Genomic DNA, 18,767 nt, shown 5'->3' on the forward strand with positions numbered 1-18,767 from the left:
GTGGCAGTTTCCCTTTTTAAAAAGGATCAGGGAAACTTTCACATTTTCATTTCTGATTATGTGTAGTATATAATCCATTAGATTACTATCCTGCGAAGTCAGATAAAGGGTGAATCAATGTATCCTCTGCTATCATGACCTTTTTAAGATAAAAATGAGTGAACAAGTTATTTTACTGCATAGTAATCTAGAGGAAAACAAATTTTTATTCTGGCATCCCATTAAATTGTGGAATCTGACCCAAAAGTGAGAGAGATGCATTATACACAGTCGGAAGCGATTGAGAGAAACAGAAATGAATAGCAAAGATGGAGAGGTGAAAAGATTGCATTGGAATTTCTTTCAGTTACCAGTCCAAAAGACTAAGAGAGCCACTCACCAAGAACCACCACCACTCTAACATGTAAAATGCATTTGTCCTGTAATGTTGTTGTAAAACTCATTTGTAATCTAATGTTCCATGAGCACGTTCCACCTGTGACTATTGTAAATATTTCAGTGCAAGTTCTCAGTGCAGCTCTGGGGTCATTACTTTGATAGTTTCAATAGAGTCACCCTAAAGCAAACCAGAGTGATTTTGAGTCAGACTGTAAGTTTATGTTGTCTTTCTTTCTCCCATTGCCTTCTGTCCCCCTCCACCAAAAGCCAATAATGTCTGTTTTCTTTGCAGCTGGGGCTTTCAGCAGAACCCAAAGTTAAAACAGTTTATTGTAACCCAGTTTAGCATAGTGCGTCCCATCCAACATGGATTGGCCTAACCTGTTTTTGGCCCTATACACACTGACTAGTGAAATTGCTGGGGGATAGTTAGGTTGTGCTCCCTAGAGCCAACCATGGATCTCCCCTCTTGCAAAGGTTGGGGGATGGGGGCTCCGCTTTTTCCATAGCAGTCACTTGCTCTTCCAAACACTATAGAATGTGCTTTGTAGGTCTGTGGCCCATATGGGGATGGGGGCAGTGACTAGGTAGGCTGAGAGGAATTGGATTTCTCCTTTCGGGGTCCTAGTGGCAGCCCTAGGCAGAAGAGTTCCCCTGGGACCAGGGTGCCTGGAGCTTTGGGCTAGCATAGAGGTACAGATCCTCTATGCTGATCCCTCTCCACTCCTGCAAGATTTCTCTTGGGGATCCCTGGGGCTTGTAGGTGGGTCCTGCAGCCTATTGCACTGGGATGCACCCCTCTCCTATCTGGAATGATAGGTAACTAAAAAACCACACCAATGGACTCTTGCAGAATTTTCCTTACTGCTCCCTCCCTTTCACTGCTTTACTGTGGAAAGGGATGATCTTGCTCCATGTTAGAAACTGAGTTCTCTTGGGCAGGAATTGTCTCTTGATTGTGTATCTGAAGGTGCCTAGCCTAATTTGGTGCTGATCTTTGATTGGTGCCCCTGGAGCAACTGCAGTACAAATAGTAAATAACATATGAAAACTTGCATGTTAAACAAGTTCCTTACCTTGTTTCCCAGCCAAGTGCAAAGGTGTCCTAACATTTCTATAGCTATGACTGTTACTTTTTAATCAGAAGTCTAAAATGTACTGCTGGCTGCCTTTTGAAGTTGTGCTCTCTGTGGAGAGATCTTGTAATACGCTTTGGGGGACATGATTTGGTTTTGCTTTCATTTGTTATGTTTGGGGATTAAAGCCTCACTGTTTTTGTGACAGTAGTCCAGAACTAATTAAGTTAGCTGTAAAATTCAATTTCTACACCAGCTGTCAAGCAAATAATCCAATTAAAGGAATAGAAGAAGAGCTCTGTTTTAGAGCTGAAGATCTATAACTGTGACCCATCCCAGTGTAAATACCTTTTTAAATATAATTACGAATTGGAACTATCAAAATGGTGGTTCTTTGTGGGGTTTTTTTGCACATGTGGTGCTCCTTGTTCTGTTAATGTGGTTATTTATTTTTAATAAAGACTGTATGACATTAGCTAAAGTAGTGTTCTGCGACCTGAACATTGGTCAAGACATCTCATTTGTCAAGACAAAGGGATGTTTCTTAATATTCATGCTCATGATTTTGAGCAAAAATTTGATTGCATACAGGGCTTCTTTCAGGATTTCTTCTGTTTAATGATCCCTCAGCAAAAATATTTGCATTTTGCAGCCCAGCGTCTCCCACAGTTCTTGACATCTAGGCTGCTCTCCTCTGTTTGCAGCTTATAGAGGCAGATCAGAGTTTTGGAGCCACATGCTCTTGCCATGTACCCTCAGCTCCTTGTTTTCAGTTTCTCTGCATTTATGGCAATGTGCGGATCGTGGTTTTTACAGCTCCCACCTTCACATCTGTTGATGGTCAACATTTTTTGTCAAAATTTGGGGCAGTGGTGAGCAGTGATTTCATTAGCCCCTTTTCCCCCAGCACAGTTTTTTAGCCACGTGTTAAACCCCCCAGACCCTCAGTTGCAATGCCTCCCTGCTGGCTTCCAGGTATGGCAACACAGCCTAAAAAGCACCAAATGAAATCCAAATGGTGCTCCATCATGACTGTCCTACCAGACTCAGCACGAACAGTGAGTTGTGCCCAGCCTGCATCCAGCCTTCTGTCCCTAATTCTATGAGGTCCAAGGGTTATGAGTTTTACAGTCATATGAGATCCTCTGTCCAGTAGAGCAGCATGACTCTGACATGGTAAATGTGGACCAGGAGTCTCTTGGCAGAGCAGAGAGAGTCGCCAAACATGAGGAGGTTCCCACGCAGCTGACTCAGGGGGTAAGCCCCAGTGGGCTTTTGGAGCTGACTTGCAGGGTCACAAATCCATCCCCCACAAGTCCTAATATGTGTTCTGAGCACCCTGGGAAGAGAAGCAGGGCTCATAAGCATCCTCCGCGCCTTCCAAATTTGTCCAGGATGACTGTGGAAGGATTTCCCCTCCCTTCTCCCTGAAGAAATGGGACCCAACAGGTGAGGGCTCAGAAGATCTTGCAAGAGGACTTCAGGCCCTCAGCAAGGCTAGCCACAAAAGGCCTCACCAAAGCCATAATGGAGCTCATCCACTCTTTAAGTGAACTTAAAAAAAATCAAAGAAAGTGAAAAGGGAGAAGAAAATTCATAAAAGATCTAGGAGGTATAAGTCCTGATTCCACTTCCTCTTCCACGGATGGTGGTGAATTGTCAGGCTCTGATTCTGATCAGGACCAGAGAAAGACTCAGTTTGTCTGTTGTTTTTTTCCACTCTCTGAGAAATTTGAGGCCATGTGCAATAAAGTTTTATCTACTATTCCAATTCAACCTGAACAAAATCCCATGAGTAAGTTTCTGAGCAAATTGAAAATCCTCTCCTGAAAGCCACAATTCTCCTATAGTCCTCCTTCAGGGATGTAATCAGGGATGAGTGAGATAAGCCAGACAAGGGCAAGCACATTAGTAGAAATGATCTCAGGTTCTATAGGATTCCGGAGCTAAAAGTCCTTAATGCTGAGATACCGAAGGCTGATGTTGATGTACTGTCCCTGGTTAAAGATATAGTTATCCCCTTAGAAGGGGAGTTCTATCCTAAGAACCCCACAGAGAAAAATTAAGGCCACTCTCAAAGAACGCTCTGAGGCTTCCTCAGCCTCCCTCGAGGTGTCCCTAGCAGCTGCTTGCTTTGTGAGGTCATCATTCTCCTTGCTGGAAAACCTCAGAGCCCTCAAGGATAGAGATCATGCTAACTTTGGCTCTATTTTAAAGAAAATTCCCCTAGCAACAGCATTCATTGCTGATGCCTCAATGGACATGATGAGATTCTAAGCTAAAGGCATTGGCTCTGGCTCAGTGACTAGGCTTCACCTATGGTGCCATCCCTGGAAGGTGGACTGGCACTCAAAGCAGGTGCTGTGCTCTGCTAAATTCACAGAAGCCCTGCTTTTCAGAGAGAAACTAGGTAAGATAGTAGAGAACAATGTTGCAATATCTAAACTGTCTTTCCCAGCACGACACCAGCCCTTTAAGAGAGCATACAGACTGGCCTCCAGACAAAGGCATTTCTTTTGGCCTTCATCCTTGCCAAAATACCAGGAAAGAGATGGCAGGATCTCCAATGGAAATCCATGGTACCACGGCTCAGAAGAAGAGTCCCAAGGCAACCCTGTCACTCCCAAAGCTGCTTTATAACAAAGACTGCACAGGTTTTTACTCGGAGCAGAAGTTTGGGAGCGGGATTTCCCATTTCCCAGAGGAATGGGTTGCTTGCTTCAACTTTGGATCAGTGGCTCAGGGAGGTGGCGACTTAGGGATACTCCCTAGTGTTACAGGCTCCACCCCATCTGTTTTTCTTTGAGTCTCCCTTCCCAACTGACCCCATAAAGCATAGTCTAATCCAGAATGACATTTCTCACCTGCTGGATATCTGCATAATAGAGTGTTCCCTCAGAAGAAAGATTCTCAGGGTTCTACTCCATTTTCTTTCTTGTTCAGAAACATTCAGGGGGAAATCTGAGCCATTCTAGATCTCAAAAAGCTCAACAAGCAGATGAAGAAAATGAAGTTCTGGATGGAGACCCTAGTCTTTACAGTGTCATTCTTGCCCCAGGGGTATTTGCCGACATCAGTGGATCTGGTGGATACATACCTCCACATCCTGATCAGACCCTGCCATCTCAGATTCCTAAGGTTTGCCTATAGTAAGAAGCATTATCAATATCAGATGTTCACGTTTGGCTTGTCCTTCGACACCCCTCCCCCCCCAGGTCTTTACAAAGATGTTGGTGGTAATCATAGTCAGACTCAGGTCACAGGAGATCTTCCTGTACCACTTCCACGATGAAATCTAAATCAGAGCTCCAACCCCAGCAAGGACACGCAGAGCTACGTCCCTGACCTTGAATCTCCTGCAGGTGGATGGCTTTATTATCAACATCAAAAAAAGCTCCTTGATTCCATCCACCCAAATAACTCACTTGGAAGTGAACACAGGCATCTTGATAGCAAGGATATATCCATCTCTAGAGAGGTTCCAGAAGATTCAAAACCTCCTTGCATTGATTTGGAACTGCTAGCACTGAGACTTCAACCTCCTAATACTGTGCATAGGGATCATTCAATAGGCTCATTCTCACAACAGGCACCTTCAAGACTTCATTTTAAAGGTATGGGACCACTTCCTGGAATGTGTGAGAGATAAAGTGAGAGTTCTGGCACGGGTGGTTAGCCCAGTGCAGTGTCCACGAGGGCATGCCTATATGCCTTCCAGATCCCCGGATTGTCACAACTGATGCTAGCCTAGAGGGCTGACGAGCACACTTGGGGAGACCCAAACAGCTCAAGGCATCTGGAACTTAGAGGAAAGGACCCACAGCGTAACCCTCCCTAGAGCTAAGAGCAGTCAAGCTGGTGCTACGAAATTTCAAGTCCAGGCTGAAGGGGAACCACGTCCTGAGTCAGTCAAACAACATGACCATGGGGGAAGAAGAAGCCCACAGCTACATGCTGAAGCAATGGAAAACATGCAGTGATTCTCCCTCAGGGCATTTGTCTAGGGCAGGTGGCCTCCAAGGACACAGTAACTTGGTGGCAGAACCAAGATTAACTAAGTCCTAATCTGCTAGCCCACAATGACCTTCCTCAAGCAAATCCTTAAACCTGTCTTTCAGTTTACTTGTAATGCCAGGTGGCTAAGGGGCAGTCCAGAGCAGTAGTCAAGTGTGTGCAGATGGTCAGGTAGCTAGCAGGTCAGTCTGTATCGGGGCAGTCTGGGGCAATGGTCAGAGTTCTCGCAGGGGTCCATAGCTAGAAGATCCACTCCAAGGGACTGGGTCGGATGAGGCAGCAATTAACAAGGCAGAGTCAGGTGAAGCAGCTTGGCAAGGCAGTCTGGGGAGTAAGCACTGGTCTATTACTCAGCTTCTGCTTCCTGTTGGGGCCTTGATACAGTCCAGTTACCCAGTGAGAGTGCTGACTGCCCATCTAATCAGGGGTTTGGGGTGTGGCTCCTGTAGGCCTTTAGCACTAAGGCTATTGGTCGGGGTGGGGGTTCAGCTCATCGCCATGGCACATTGGCTGTGTCTCTAGCCTCATCTGCAGACATGGGTTCAATACAAGAGTCCTGACATTTGTACAATGGAGATATCTACCCTCATAGGGGAAATAAGAAGATTACAGTTTTAAGACATGGTATCAATACTAATTAAAGTATTATCAGGTGCCCCTACAGCTTGTATGAGGAAGAAATACGACTACACAGGGGAGAGCAAACATTGTTCCTTGTATCCTAGCTTCCTGTCTTCCACAGAGCATGGACAGGTGAGAGGGAGGGAGGCTTTTAGAGTTGAGAAGAAGACAGGGTTCTGGGAAAGAGACATATTTGGCAGAAGTATCTATAGATCTCTGTATGGTAAACATTTTATGATCCAATCAAGAGGATGGTTTAAATATCACATTTCAAATAGTTTGTCTCCTGGCAGCCTCAGATTGGCCTACCCCTTCTTTCTTCTGAGTTCCATTCAATCTGTTATGTAGAGTTCTCAGACAAAACCACGAAAACTAGGGTGAAACCTTGGCCCTGTTGAAATCTCTGTGAGTTTTGCCAATGACTTCAGAGGGCCTATGATTTCACGTTCAAATTCTTTCCATTCTCTGTGCACACCAAAGGGCCTATGGTGTATTTTGTACAAGCAGAGTTTGCCCTGGTGTTGTACAGAATTTCTCCTCCCTCCACTGTTGTACACCATGCTGTGTGTCCATTGTCTGTTCTTCTCCCAGAGGCAAGTGCAGTTGAGTGATGCTGTATGTATAGAATTTGTAAAATGCTTTGGGATGAAAGGTGCTATAGAAATGTAAAATATTATTACAGTAAGCGCTGCTTGTGACAGCTGCTTTATAATGGCATCTCCCAGGAAACAAATAGTTACTGCTACTTAATTAAGAGGGAATCAGCATAAATCTCATTTGCTGCTTTTAGCCAGTGCTCAGCAATTAAATGTTCATAGATTTTTAAGGTGTGAAAGGACTACCATTATTCTTTAGTTTGACCTCAGGCATAACGTGGGCCATGGAATTTCATCCAGTAATTCTTCAGTGTTTTCTCTCCCACATTCTGTTTGTCTTGACTATTTAGATGTAATCTCCTCAGAGCAGATGCTCTCTCTCACTGTGTTTGTACAGTGCCTAGCACAATGAGGCCTTGATCTTGGTTGGAGCTTTTAGATGCCACTATAATATAAATAATAGAAAATTTATTCTTCCCTATCGTGTAAGTGAATGCTGTCAAGCCCAATACCTGTCTGTACATCTTTTGAGAAAGAGCTATCCAATCTCTGTGTAAAATTATATGAATTTACCAATTTCCTTGGTTCCAATGGTTAATTGCCCCCATATTAAAAAGTTCCATCTTATTTCCAATTTGAATTTTTCTAACTTCAACTTCCAGACACTGGATCTTGCTATGCCTTTGGCCACTAGATTTAAGAACTCCTAATATCAGATATTTTCTCTGTGTGTAGGTATTTTCATCAGATGTTTAAATGTGGGTGTGGGTAAGGAGAGAGAAACTCTGTCCCTCTCATTCGTTGTTCAGCATCCTTGGCATGGAGGAGCAGGGCTTCAGGGTGTTTCTGAGGAGGTAGGCGTGGGACAGGCACTGTCCTCTCAGGCAGAGCAGAATGTAGCAGCCTGCCTGCTTAGTGAATTGTTCCAATTTTCTTTGTGAATTCCAATGCAACAAGTTTTTGTTTTATTTATATAACATTCCGTTACAACATGTTATTTATTATAAAACCTGTGGTAATGGAAAAGTCCACTGGAGAAGAGACAGAAGGTAAAGAGCTCAGGAGTCTAAAACAGGTGTAAAAGTTTAAGGCTCCTTTACATTACCAGAGTGGTGTAAAGGACAGTATGGCCTTATAAATTCTTATGGTGCTTTAGTAATTAGAACTGGTCTAAATTTTTGGACTGAAATAATTTCCTATCAGACTGTGCTCCATAAACTGTTTGCTACTGACCTTTCTGGAGATGGTCAGTAGCCAGTATAAATTGTGAGTTTGATTCTCCATCCCTCACTTGCTCTTCAGTTGTCTATAATTAACGCTATGTTTTAGTCATGGGTATCTTTAGTAAAAGTCACAGACAGGTCATGGGCAGTAAACAAAAATTCACAGACTGTGACCTGTCCATGACTTTTACTAAAAATATCTATGACTAAAATGTGGAGCGGGGCTACCTGGGGGCAAGTGGGTGCTGCGGGGGCAGTGTCTGTCCCAGGACCCCCGCTGGTGCTGCGGGCAGGGGGAGGGAGCGGTTGGCAGGGCTGGCAGGGTTCCTACCTGTCTCTGCATCTTCCTCCCCCATTCAGCAGCAGCAGCAGCAGAGTTTGGTTGTGGGAGGGGACAAGGGGTTGGGGAACAGGACGGGGTGAGGCGGCTCTGGGAGGCACTTACTATGGGGCTCCCCATAAGCAGTGACATCCTCCTCACTCAGCTGCGAGGCAGAGATGTGGCCAGGCAGCTCTGCGTGCAGTCTCCGCCCAGAGCGCTGGCTTCACAGCTCCCACTGGCAAACTCACAGCCTTACCTATAATGTAACACTGAGCATATGGCTGCATATATTTGTTCATTAATAACTAGAAATAGATGGTCAAACCTCGTTATATTACTGTTAGGTGAGGGGGATTGGGAATTTCCTCCAATGCTCCCTACTCCCATTCTCCATCCATTGTACTGCAATTTAAATAAATTACCAAAATAAGTGAAACCAGAGGGATTTTATTGTGTTATATTGACAAATAAAATATGCAGAATTTTATAACGTAGAATATCTGCAGAATTTTTATGTTTTTTGGCACAGAATTCCCCCAGGAGTAGATATTAGAGAAACAAAGTGGGTGAGGTAATATCTTTCATTGGACTAACTTCTGCTGGTGAGGGAGACTAGATTTGGAGCTTACACAGAGCTCTTCAGGTCTGGGAAGAACTGAAGAAGACCTTTATGTATACTCAAAAGCTTATCCACTCTCACCAACAGAAGTTGGTCCAATACAAGATATTACCTCACTCACCTGTGTGTTTAACTGTGTCAGTTTGCCTGTTATTTGTATGTCTTTCACAAAGAAACAAGGGAGATAAAAATGTATTTTAAAAAATAGCAAACTTAAGTTTTTAAACAACAAAAATTGGCAGGTGCAATCTGAAGCAGGTGTTAGTATCTGGAATGACTTGTAACTCAATTTTTGAGATTCATGCATTAAACTGACATAAATCCGTTAACCTTTCACTGAATAATAGAACAGCAAGAATTGTAAAAACTACCCATTTGAAGTGCTTTTTCCCTATCCATTATATTAAAATCTGGTTTGAAGTGAAATTCTGTGGAGTTACTCCTTATGTGTATAACAAGCCCTCTTAAAATGTTGTTGGAAATAGCTAAATTTTCAAATTTAAATTTTAACAACGCTTACAGGATAGAGTACAGTTTTTGAATTTAGCATATGATGTATCACTGTAGTAGTAAACTTTGTTCCAATTCAGATACATGGAGGTTGATATTATAAAGATCTTCTCCTGAAACAAAATAATTGTGTTAAACATAGAAAGGCAAAGAAATGGAGCTGAACCTTTTCAAGCTGACATTCTGGGCAGGCTCCCTATCTCCAGGATTGGACTGGAGTACTTGGTGAAAGGAGTAAGCTGTAGCATCCTTCCTCTCATTGTGTCAGGGGATTGCAGCACATATAAGCCTCTTTCTCAGGAGGGCTGTCATCAGTGGGTGATGATACAGCACATACCATATGTGTTTCTATGAATTTAGGTTGGAATTTAATGCTGAGAGTGATTTTAAAACATTCTAAGCTGGGCTTGTAAGAGTGTAACTGCTATTAATCCTTTGCAGAAATATCAGTCTTGACCATTGTTGAAAAAGAATAGGCATATAGATTCTTAGACATGTCATTATAGCTTGTGCTGGCTTATCTGTTTACAAAGCAGAGACAGTAGCAGCTGCCTTCCTGCACTATTAAAGTGCTGTATGCATAGCACACCAATGTACCCAAGTGTTTAGTGGTGCTGCTCCTCCCAACCCTTCCTGTGTTGCTGTGATAAGCTCTTTGATAGATGCTGCAATCCAGTTACTCTTGAGATCCATGTTGTTTTTAAACCAAGCTCCTGTTTCCTTTAGATTGCTGCCTGCTTGTTCCCAGGTGGTGCCGGAGGAGGCGGAGGGAATTCCGCTGGGTTTTCAGTAAGTGATGCTGGGAGGGATTGTGGGCGGGCTTCGCTTCCCCCTTCTTCTCTTCGGCACCTCGACTGGGCTGTCTCTGCACTGCAGATGTCCTCCAGCAAAGAGAGCTTCTGCCCTGCACCCTGGCTCCGTGTAGTGCCTCGCAGACCGGCCCGCCTGCTGCCCTAATGCCTTGGTTGGGAGAGATTTCGGCCCCAAAGGAAAGCCTTGCAAAGCGGGGAATAGCGCAGAACTCCAGCTGAATTTGCGTCACGGGGGGAGCCGGGCTGCGCCTGCCGGGGAGAGGCCGCTGCTGGCACAGCGTGGATGGTTCGTCTCAGCCCCGTGGGCACCCATGAGACAGGACAAGCTGACGGGCTCCCTGAGACGTGGGGGAAGATGCTTAAAGAGGCAAAACACAGGCGGCGGCGTGGGCACCATCCTGAGCAATGTGTTAAAGAAGAGGAGCTGTATTTCCAGGACGGCTCCCCGCCTGCTCTGCACCTTGGAGCCAGGTAGCGTGGGCGTGGGCCGGGGCGGGGGAAGGACCTCGGCGGGCTCCTTTTGCTCCGCGGGCCCCTGGGCTTGGGTTTGAAAGTGGCGCTTCTGTGCGGCGGCTGCTCGGCTAATGCTCTTAGCCAGGCTTACCCCGGCCGGGGAGCGGTGTGGGGCGGCGGAGAGGAGCGCGGGCGGCCGCTGCCCGTCACGGACACGCGCGTCTCCCGGCCGGGGAGCAGGACGGAGATGAAATCCCCGGGTAGGCGCCGCTCGCGGGCCTGGGGGGGATGTGGGACCGGGGGTGCCTCGGGCGTGTCTGCCAAGGACGTGCCCAAGGCAAATGGCCGCTCCCTGTCAGCCGCAGCCTCTGCAGGGCTGTGCCGGGAGAGGCGGCGCGGCCCCTTGCCGTGATGCAGCGGTTGCACTCGGCGTCTGCATTAAAATCCTCCTCGTGCCGCTTGCGTCGGGCTGCCGACAGGGGACGGTCCCTTCCCCGCCCACTCCGTGTAAAGCTCCCGGGCGCGGGCCCTGGGCAGCGGCCACGCAGCTCCTGCCCTGCTGCGGGTCGGTCCGGCCGGCCTGGGACGCGCCAGCGAATCGCCGTGTCCTGCTGAGGCCGCTCTGCGGGGCGGGCGGGGGTGAGGCCAGGCCGGGTCCTGCCCGCACTGGCAGCGCTTTGCCGCCGAATGAGAGTCCTCAGCTCGGGGGGGAATGGCTGAGGGCACTTTGCCACCCCTGCGTGACGGGCCCAGTGGGCCATGCCACCCGCAGTTCTGCTCGCTCATTTCCCGACCTTCTCGGAATGGTTCTTGGCCCAGCTGCCCTGCCCTTGCTCTTCGCCCATCTGGCTTGTGCCTGCTCTCCCTCCCCCTAGCCTCCTCTTTCTTCTTTGCGTTGCACGGCTTTGCTACCCCATCCCTCTTTGTGAAAGCAGTTCAGCCACACTGTAGCTGGGTGGGTCTTTTTGCATCACTCATCCTCATCTGCACGGCAGAGCTCCCTGCAGCTGAGCAATCTCATCTTCTCCCTCCCTCCCTTCCACTTTCTGTACTACTCAGCCATGCTCTCAGAGCCCTGCTCTCCACATTTCCCCACCATTACTGGGAGCACTTGACCTGGGGAAATTCCCTTGGCCTATCTGCTTTTTGAAGAAGTATATTGCCTAAATGCACAAAGAAGACTGTTTTCTTAAAGGGGCAATCATCAACTTTGCATCTCTGTTTTTTTTCTTAGAAACTAATTCCCTTTCAAATAGAGTGAAACCTTTATTAAGTGGCTGCTCAGGGGACCAGCAAAATGAGGTTTTTTAAGAAGGTGGCCTTTAACAAAGGTGGATCTGCAGCTTACTAGAAAGCCAAGTGGACTCAGTTATTTGATTCCAAAATTTTGTTTTGTTTATAAAACACTGAAAATATAAATATTTAAATAATTTTATTATTATAAAATACTCAAAATACATATACTTAATAATAGATGTTTAATGTATAAACAATCATTTGTAGCTGAGACATTAATTTGTCTGTGGGTTATCATGAACATGAAGTAAAACTGTAACATAATTATTTTTAACTAATGTCTCATAAATGAGTATTCAAATTTAAAGCAATACACCATACTTTGCAAAGTGCAGTTTCCCATTGTGTATATACAATGTGCCTTATGAGAACTCAAGTGCAAAGTGAGTAAGCTGATAACTTAAGCAAGATTTCTTCTGTATTTGAGAGCAATTCTGGGTGGTCTCTGGTTATGTTGGAGAAGTGGTTGCTTAATATATTTATATTACGAAGTTCTTGTGGATAACCTGTTTCTTAGGGCTGCTGGTTACCAAAAATAGGGTTCTTTAACAGACATCGTATATTTTTTTAATATGCCCCAAGGTCCCAACTGCTCTGTGGGTCCTGCCCCCAGCTGACTCCAGCTCATGCAGTAGCCTCCTAATATTGGAGACACTGCCATTATACTGTCAAGCTTTATAGATAAATTGCACAGAGATTCCTGCCTGCAGCTGTGACACTCATCCTTCATCCCCAGGGCAGGGTAGAGGAGCTGATACCAGAAGCACATCACCATCTCACATCCAGCAGTGGATTAAGTGGTGGTGTGGGATTTCTGTAGTCCCAAAGTGAGCTGCTAGCAGGAAGCACAGTGATGCCATAGCTGGGGTTACCTGCTACCACATCATCATCCTGGAGATCAGGGAGGATTTGAACATTTTGTGCCTCATTGTTGAATAAACTTAAGGGGTCTCATTCTGGCTTTGTATGTATCTGCTGATATCCATATGTATTGGGAAGCCTCTGGGGGCCAGTTTCATTGCATACTTCGTTATGTCTTGGTGTGCCCGGTGGTTGCTAGGGTAGTGGATTGTACAGAGGATTGCTTTGGATACTGCTTTAACTACCCTTTACATGGGTGAATATAAGTTTTATAAAACAAGTTGTGGGACAAAACTGCATGGCTTTTTTGTTTTTGAACCAACAATTAGACTGAAGTTTGCATCACTAAATTTTGAGAGCCCAGCTTGTCATAACTTAGTCCCAGATTTGGACCTTAGCGTCCAAAATATGGGGGTTAGCATGAAAACCTCCAAGCTTAGTTACCAGCTTGGACCTGGTACTTGCTGCCACCACCCAAAAAATTAGAGTGTTTTGGGGCACTCTGGTCCCCCCGAAACCCTTCCCTGGGGACCCCAAGACCCAAACCCTTGAGTCTCACAACAAAGGGAAATAAATCTTTTCCCTTCCCCCCTCCAGGTGCTCCTGGAGAGATACACAGACACAAGCTCTGTGAATCTAAACAGAGGGAGTCCACCCTCTGTAATTCCAATCCTGGAAACAAAAGCACTTTCCTCTTCACCCAGAGGGAATGCAAAATCAGACTAGTAAATCTAACACACACAGATCTCCCTCTGACTTCTTTCTCCCACCAATTCCCTGGTGAGTACAGACTCAATTTCCCTGAAGTTTCCCAGAAAAGAAAAACTCCAACAGGTCTCAAAAAGAAAGCTTTATATAAGAAAGAAAGAAAAATACATACAAATGGTCTCTCTGTATTAAGGTGACAAATACAGGGTCAATTGCTTAAAAGAAATATGAATAAACAGCCTTATTCAAAAAGAATCCAAATCAAAGCACTCCAGCCACTATAGACATGTAAATACCAAAGAAAAGAAATCATATAACTCACTATTTGATCTCTTTGTCCTTACAACTTGGAAACAGAAGATTAGAAAACAGAAATCACTTCTCAAAGCTGAGAGAAAAGCAGGCAGACAGACAACAAAGACTCAGACACAAACTTCCCTCCACCCAGAGTTGAAAAAATCCGGTTTCCTGATTGGTCCTCTGGTCAGGTGCTTCAGGTGAAAGAGACATTAACCCTTAGCTATCTGTTTATGACACAGCTGCTGTAGGGCTTTTCCTCCTTTGTTTAGGACACATCATCAGTTTCTGGTTAGGTACAGCCTAGGCGTTGATTCTAGCATTGCTCACTTTCAGACACTATCAGTCGAAGAGGTTCCAGCAGCTGATCTGAAGGTACAGTCCGAGCCTGTGGTGATTGGATTGGAAATGTTTGGGTGGGTTAGGGCTAGTTGACTAATCCATGCCACCAAGAACATGGAGGTCATAACATACAACCTTCCTGTGCATCCTTCCTTTGGAGCTACTGAAGAGTTCCCAAACTTTTGGTGCAATATTTCTGTCTCCGTGAAGTAGTTCATTGCTGAAATTGAGGAATGGAGTTTTGATTATTCCACCAAGACTTCTTACGTGGCTACTTGAGCACAGAAAGATATGGTAGCCAAGTAAGAAGTCTTGGTGGAATAATCAAAACCCCATTCCTCAATTTCAGCAATGACCCTGATGTGTGTCAGATGCTCATGAGACAGAAAATGGAGGGCTGTACTAGGTTTTGGCACTCCTGAAAGGATGGATATCATTCCAGTAGTAATCCACTGTTAGAACATGTGGCGGCAGCTTTCCTCTGGTTGACTAACTTAATGGGGAGTGGGGAAGGGGAGATTCTCCTATGTCAAATGGCTTCTCTACAGCAATTTTTGGCGTGCTATGGATTAGTGAGCGGATTGCTATGGTTCCTGGTAGGCCTCATTCTTGCACTCACCTTAGAGATGATGCCTCCTCTGTGCCTCCAAATTTTGATCTGTGGCTCTTTTATGTAAGGCAAAACAATATGGTAAGGAGTCATTAATTAATCTTAGAGAGATGCCCAGTCAATTGGTCTAACTCAGGATGGCCATTTCAGTGTATCTCCCTGGGCAATCTGCATACAGCTCTCTGTCTTTTCTGCCTAGTGACATCACACCTTTGTTAATTCAATGCCATCATCTAGAATTCATTTGTGAGTTGAAATCTGGTAGTCCTTAGATCTCATTTATTCAGAACAAGTCTCCACTGTGTCTGCTGCCATGTCTGGGGTCTTCGATCTTGAGGTTCAAACACCAGGTGGATAACATTCTGCCTGTTTTCAAGATTGTATTTGTCCAGACACACCCTTCACTACTGCTGGCTGACTTTGCTAGTGGTATTTTTCTTGTGTAAATTGCAGGAATACAGAGGCCTTGGTATTAGGCGGGTCTTTAAGCTCTGGAAAGCTGGAATGCTCTCTGTATTTGATTACTAAGTTGGGGGGAAGTGCATGAATATTCTGGAGGGCTATTGCTTCCATCTAACTTTTGCTGATACCAGAACATGTTACCTTAAAGTGTCATCTGGAGTTACACTTTAACAAAAGTTACTGCTAGCTATTGGCCTGAATTTACATAAATTGCTGCATGTCCTTATTGTGTCCTGCAGTCAGTAACAGACAGTTTACGGATGAGACCTGGTTTTGTTGTACTGACTCATGTTTGCAGCAAATGTGATCTGGCTCCTTTTGCGTGCTGGGGGGTGAGAGGTGAATCCTAATAAGTAATTATTGCCAGGTGTAAGTGCCAAAATGTTCAAAAAGTCTCCTTTTTAAAAAATATTGAAAATATTCATATAGACAAATGCTTTATTATCCCCAAACCCAGTAAGGCTGTTATTAGCTGAACGGTGCAGATAAAAGTATCCAAATGGTAAATTCCCTGATACAGTTTTAAAAATCTAGGGTAGAGAATTGTTTGCCTTTTTTTAAACTTTGCTTTCAGTCTAAACCTTTGTATACCACCTCTTCCTCACCCCCTCCAGTCATGTTCTAAACACTTCATAATCAGTTTCATATGGAAATACTGTCAAAGCTTAACTGCCAAGCATTAGCAAATGACACTACATCGTTTTCCAAACACACAAGGCCTAATCCAGTAAAATGTGGCGCGTTTCTGATGAATTACCGTACATTTAAGGCATTTGGCAGCTTGCAGCACTGAACTCTTTACATTGATATAAAAATTATATACAAAGTGTTGATTCATGAATCTGTATCTTAGGAAAGACCACCTTCATATGGAAACATTTTAAATACAGAGCACACATGATACCATTAATCAAATATTACTGGAAAAATGTCTTTAAGAAGGGCTTTATTCTTTTGTATGCATTCCTTTGATAACAGTTAGTCCAAGAGAATGTGAAGAATGAAATATTGGACTCTTCAGCACCTTGGTTTTGGACAGCGACATTCTGAATGATAGAGGACTAATTTAATCTAACATGCATGACATAAATCAGATTATATGTATTATGGTATATCCAGATGCCATAACCAGAATCTATTACAGGCCAAGCCTGAGATCCTAGTTTCATACCTGAGTTTGCATTTGAAAAATGTGACATCTATATTAAAAAGATTAATTAACATTAATTGCTTTTATAGCCAGAAGAAACTCTTAAGTTTAAATGGGAGTACTAGCCAAACTTATCCAGAATATGGATAAATAAGATATTAAATATTACATACTGAGCAATATACTGATTTTATTAATGTAACAAAATAAAAATGAGCATCTAGTATTTTAGTATCCATAAATCGAAGCACATGGAAAGAAAAGGTATTTTATATTTTTATAGATGGATATCATGCTTTAAAAATGGAATGATCCCTTGTTCAGTATATTACTGTGGTTTAGCATAAGATACTTTTGTTAAGGGTCATGCAGCTCACTGTATACCGAGGAATTCCTACGTGGACATTTTCACAATATATGCACAGTGTACAAAGTCAGAACTCTTTACCTTCCCTGTCTTCTCTGGTGGACTTTTCCAATGCAACAAGTTTTTGTTTTATTTATATAACATTCTGTTACAACATGTTATTTATTATAAAACCTGTGGTAATGGAAAAGTCCACTGGAGAAGAGACAGAAGGTAAAGAGCTCTGACTTTCTCACAATGTGCATACAATGTACCATGCCAATGTAGGAGATCCCTCAGTTTGCAGTGTTCTTAGCAAAATATGTTATGCTGAACCACAGTAATATACTGAACAGGGGATTACTCAATTTTTAAAGCGTTATATGTATACTTTTTAACATACACCTTCAGTTTACTTTGAAAACAGGAATTGATGGAAACAAGAATAGAATGCAGTCATTCAGAATTACATACAGTAGTTCAATTTAGAGGCCTTGTCTACACCACAAAGTTGCAGCGCTGTTGAGGGGGTTACAGCGCTGCAACTTAGGAGGTGTACACATCTGCAGGGCATTACCAGCGCTGCAACTCCCTGTTTGCAGCGCTGGCCGTACACCCGGTCGAACCTCGGGTGTAGAGGATCCAGCGCTGGTGAGTCATCAGGTGTAGACACTCACCAGCGTTTTTCTTGACCTCCGTGGAATAAGCAGGTATCCCAGCATACCTGAGGAAGCCTCTCTGGTAATCAAGCAGGTCTCCTTCCCCGCGGTTTGCAGGGGGGTTCGGGGAACGCGAGAGCAAACCGCGGGGAAGCAGATCTCCTTCCCCGCGGTGTGCTCTCGCGTTCCCCGAACCCCCCCGCAAGCAGGTCTCCTTTCCCGCGGTGTGCTCTCGCGTTCCCCGAACCCCCCTGCAAACTGCGGGGAAGGAGACCTGCTTGCGGGGGGGTTCGGGGAACGCGAGAGCACACCGCGGGGAAGGAGACCTGCTTGCGGGGGGGTTCGGGGAACGCGAGAGCACACCGCGGGGAAGGAGACCTGCCTGCGGGGGGGTTCGGGGAACACCGGAGCAAACCGCGGGGAAGGAGACCTGCTTGCGGGGGGGTTCGGGGAACGCGAGAGCACACCGCGGGGAAGCAGGTCTCCTTCCCCGCGGTGTGCTCTCGCGTTCCCCGAACCCCCCTGCAAGCCGCCCAACAGCGCTGCAGTGTGGCCACATCTAACACCACTTGCAGCACTGGTTGCTGTAAGTGTGGCCACTCTGCAGCGCTGGCCCTATACAGCTGTACTAATACAGCTGTAACAACCAGCGCTGCAAAATTGTAGATGTAGACATACCCAGAGTTCTGTATTTTCTTTTGACTTGATTTAATTTTTTTCCTTTTCTAAATAGTGATCATGATTTTGGTTTTGTCTTTTTTCTCTTTTGTTTTACTATTGTCTCTAGGGGTTGATACAAAGTTGAAGTTCACTCTTGAACCATCTTTAGGTCAAAATGGTTTTCAGCAGGTAACTTCATTTATTTTTCACTTGTTTTTAAAAGACTGAAATTTCCTTTTCACTCTACTTGTGTTACTTGAAATGTGCATTGTTTTGTTTTTATCTTAATGTGAGTATATTAGTTGCCACTACATAAAGATTTGTTCCAACTAACATTTTGGAAATTGTAATGCAATTCCTTTTGTTTTTCCTGACATCTCAGAATTTTCATAATGTTAGAGTCTTATTTTTTGTTATATATATATAAATTATTAGTCTTATAAGATTATATTTTGCCTTTAATTAGGGTTTATGTATTAACACTAGGCACTGGTCCATTTTATGGCTAAGCATTTAATTTCTTAAACATGGGAAATAAAATGAATGTTTCTTACCTGCAGTATTGCACATATTCACATATTTCTGAATTAAACTATTTCCATATATTTTCTGTGCTGGATGTTTTTGCTTTTAGTGGTATGATGCTCTCAAAGCAGTGGCCCGACTGCCAACAGGAATACCAAAGGAGTGGAGGAGGAAGGTAGGTATATCTGTACACATCACAAGATAATTGCAGTCACATGTGATTTAGA

The 18,767-nt window shown here is 44.4% G+C and overlaps 1 protein-coding gene across 7 annotated transcripts in view; it reads left to right on the forward strand.

The window, feature by feature from the left end:
• The window catches only part of TBC1D30 (TBC1 domain family member 30), a 104,085-nt gene that overhangs the window by 39,839 nt on the left and 45,479 nt on the right, over nt 1-18,767 (forward strand). For 4 of the 7 annotated variants that reach the window (XM_050923444.1, XM_050923455.1, XM_050923466.1 and 1 more), the window contains exons 3-4: nt 18,143-18,204; nt 18,650-18,715. In XM_050923444.1, the coding sequence (XP_050779401.1) occupies nt 18,143-18,204; nt 18,650-18,715 (128 nt within the window). Of the gene's footprint in view, nt 1-10,085; nt 10,149-10,235; nt 10,643-10,863; nt 10,885-18,142; nt 18,205-18,649; nt 18,716-18,767 lie in introns of those variants that run through there. The other 3 variants (XM_050923477.1, XM_050923486.1, XM_050923496.1) reach the window with 2 other exon arrangements.

Source organism: Gopherus flavomarginatus, chromosome 1, assembly GCF_025201925.1.
Source record: "Gopherus flavomarginatus isolate rGopFla2 chromosome 1, rGopFla2.mat.asm, whole genome shotgun sequence".
NCBI lineage: Eukaryota > Metazoa > Chordata > Testudines > Testudinidae > Gopherus > Gopherus flavomarginatus.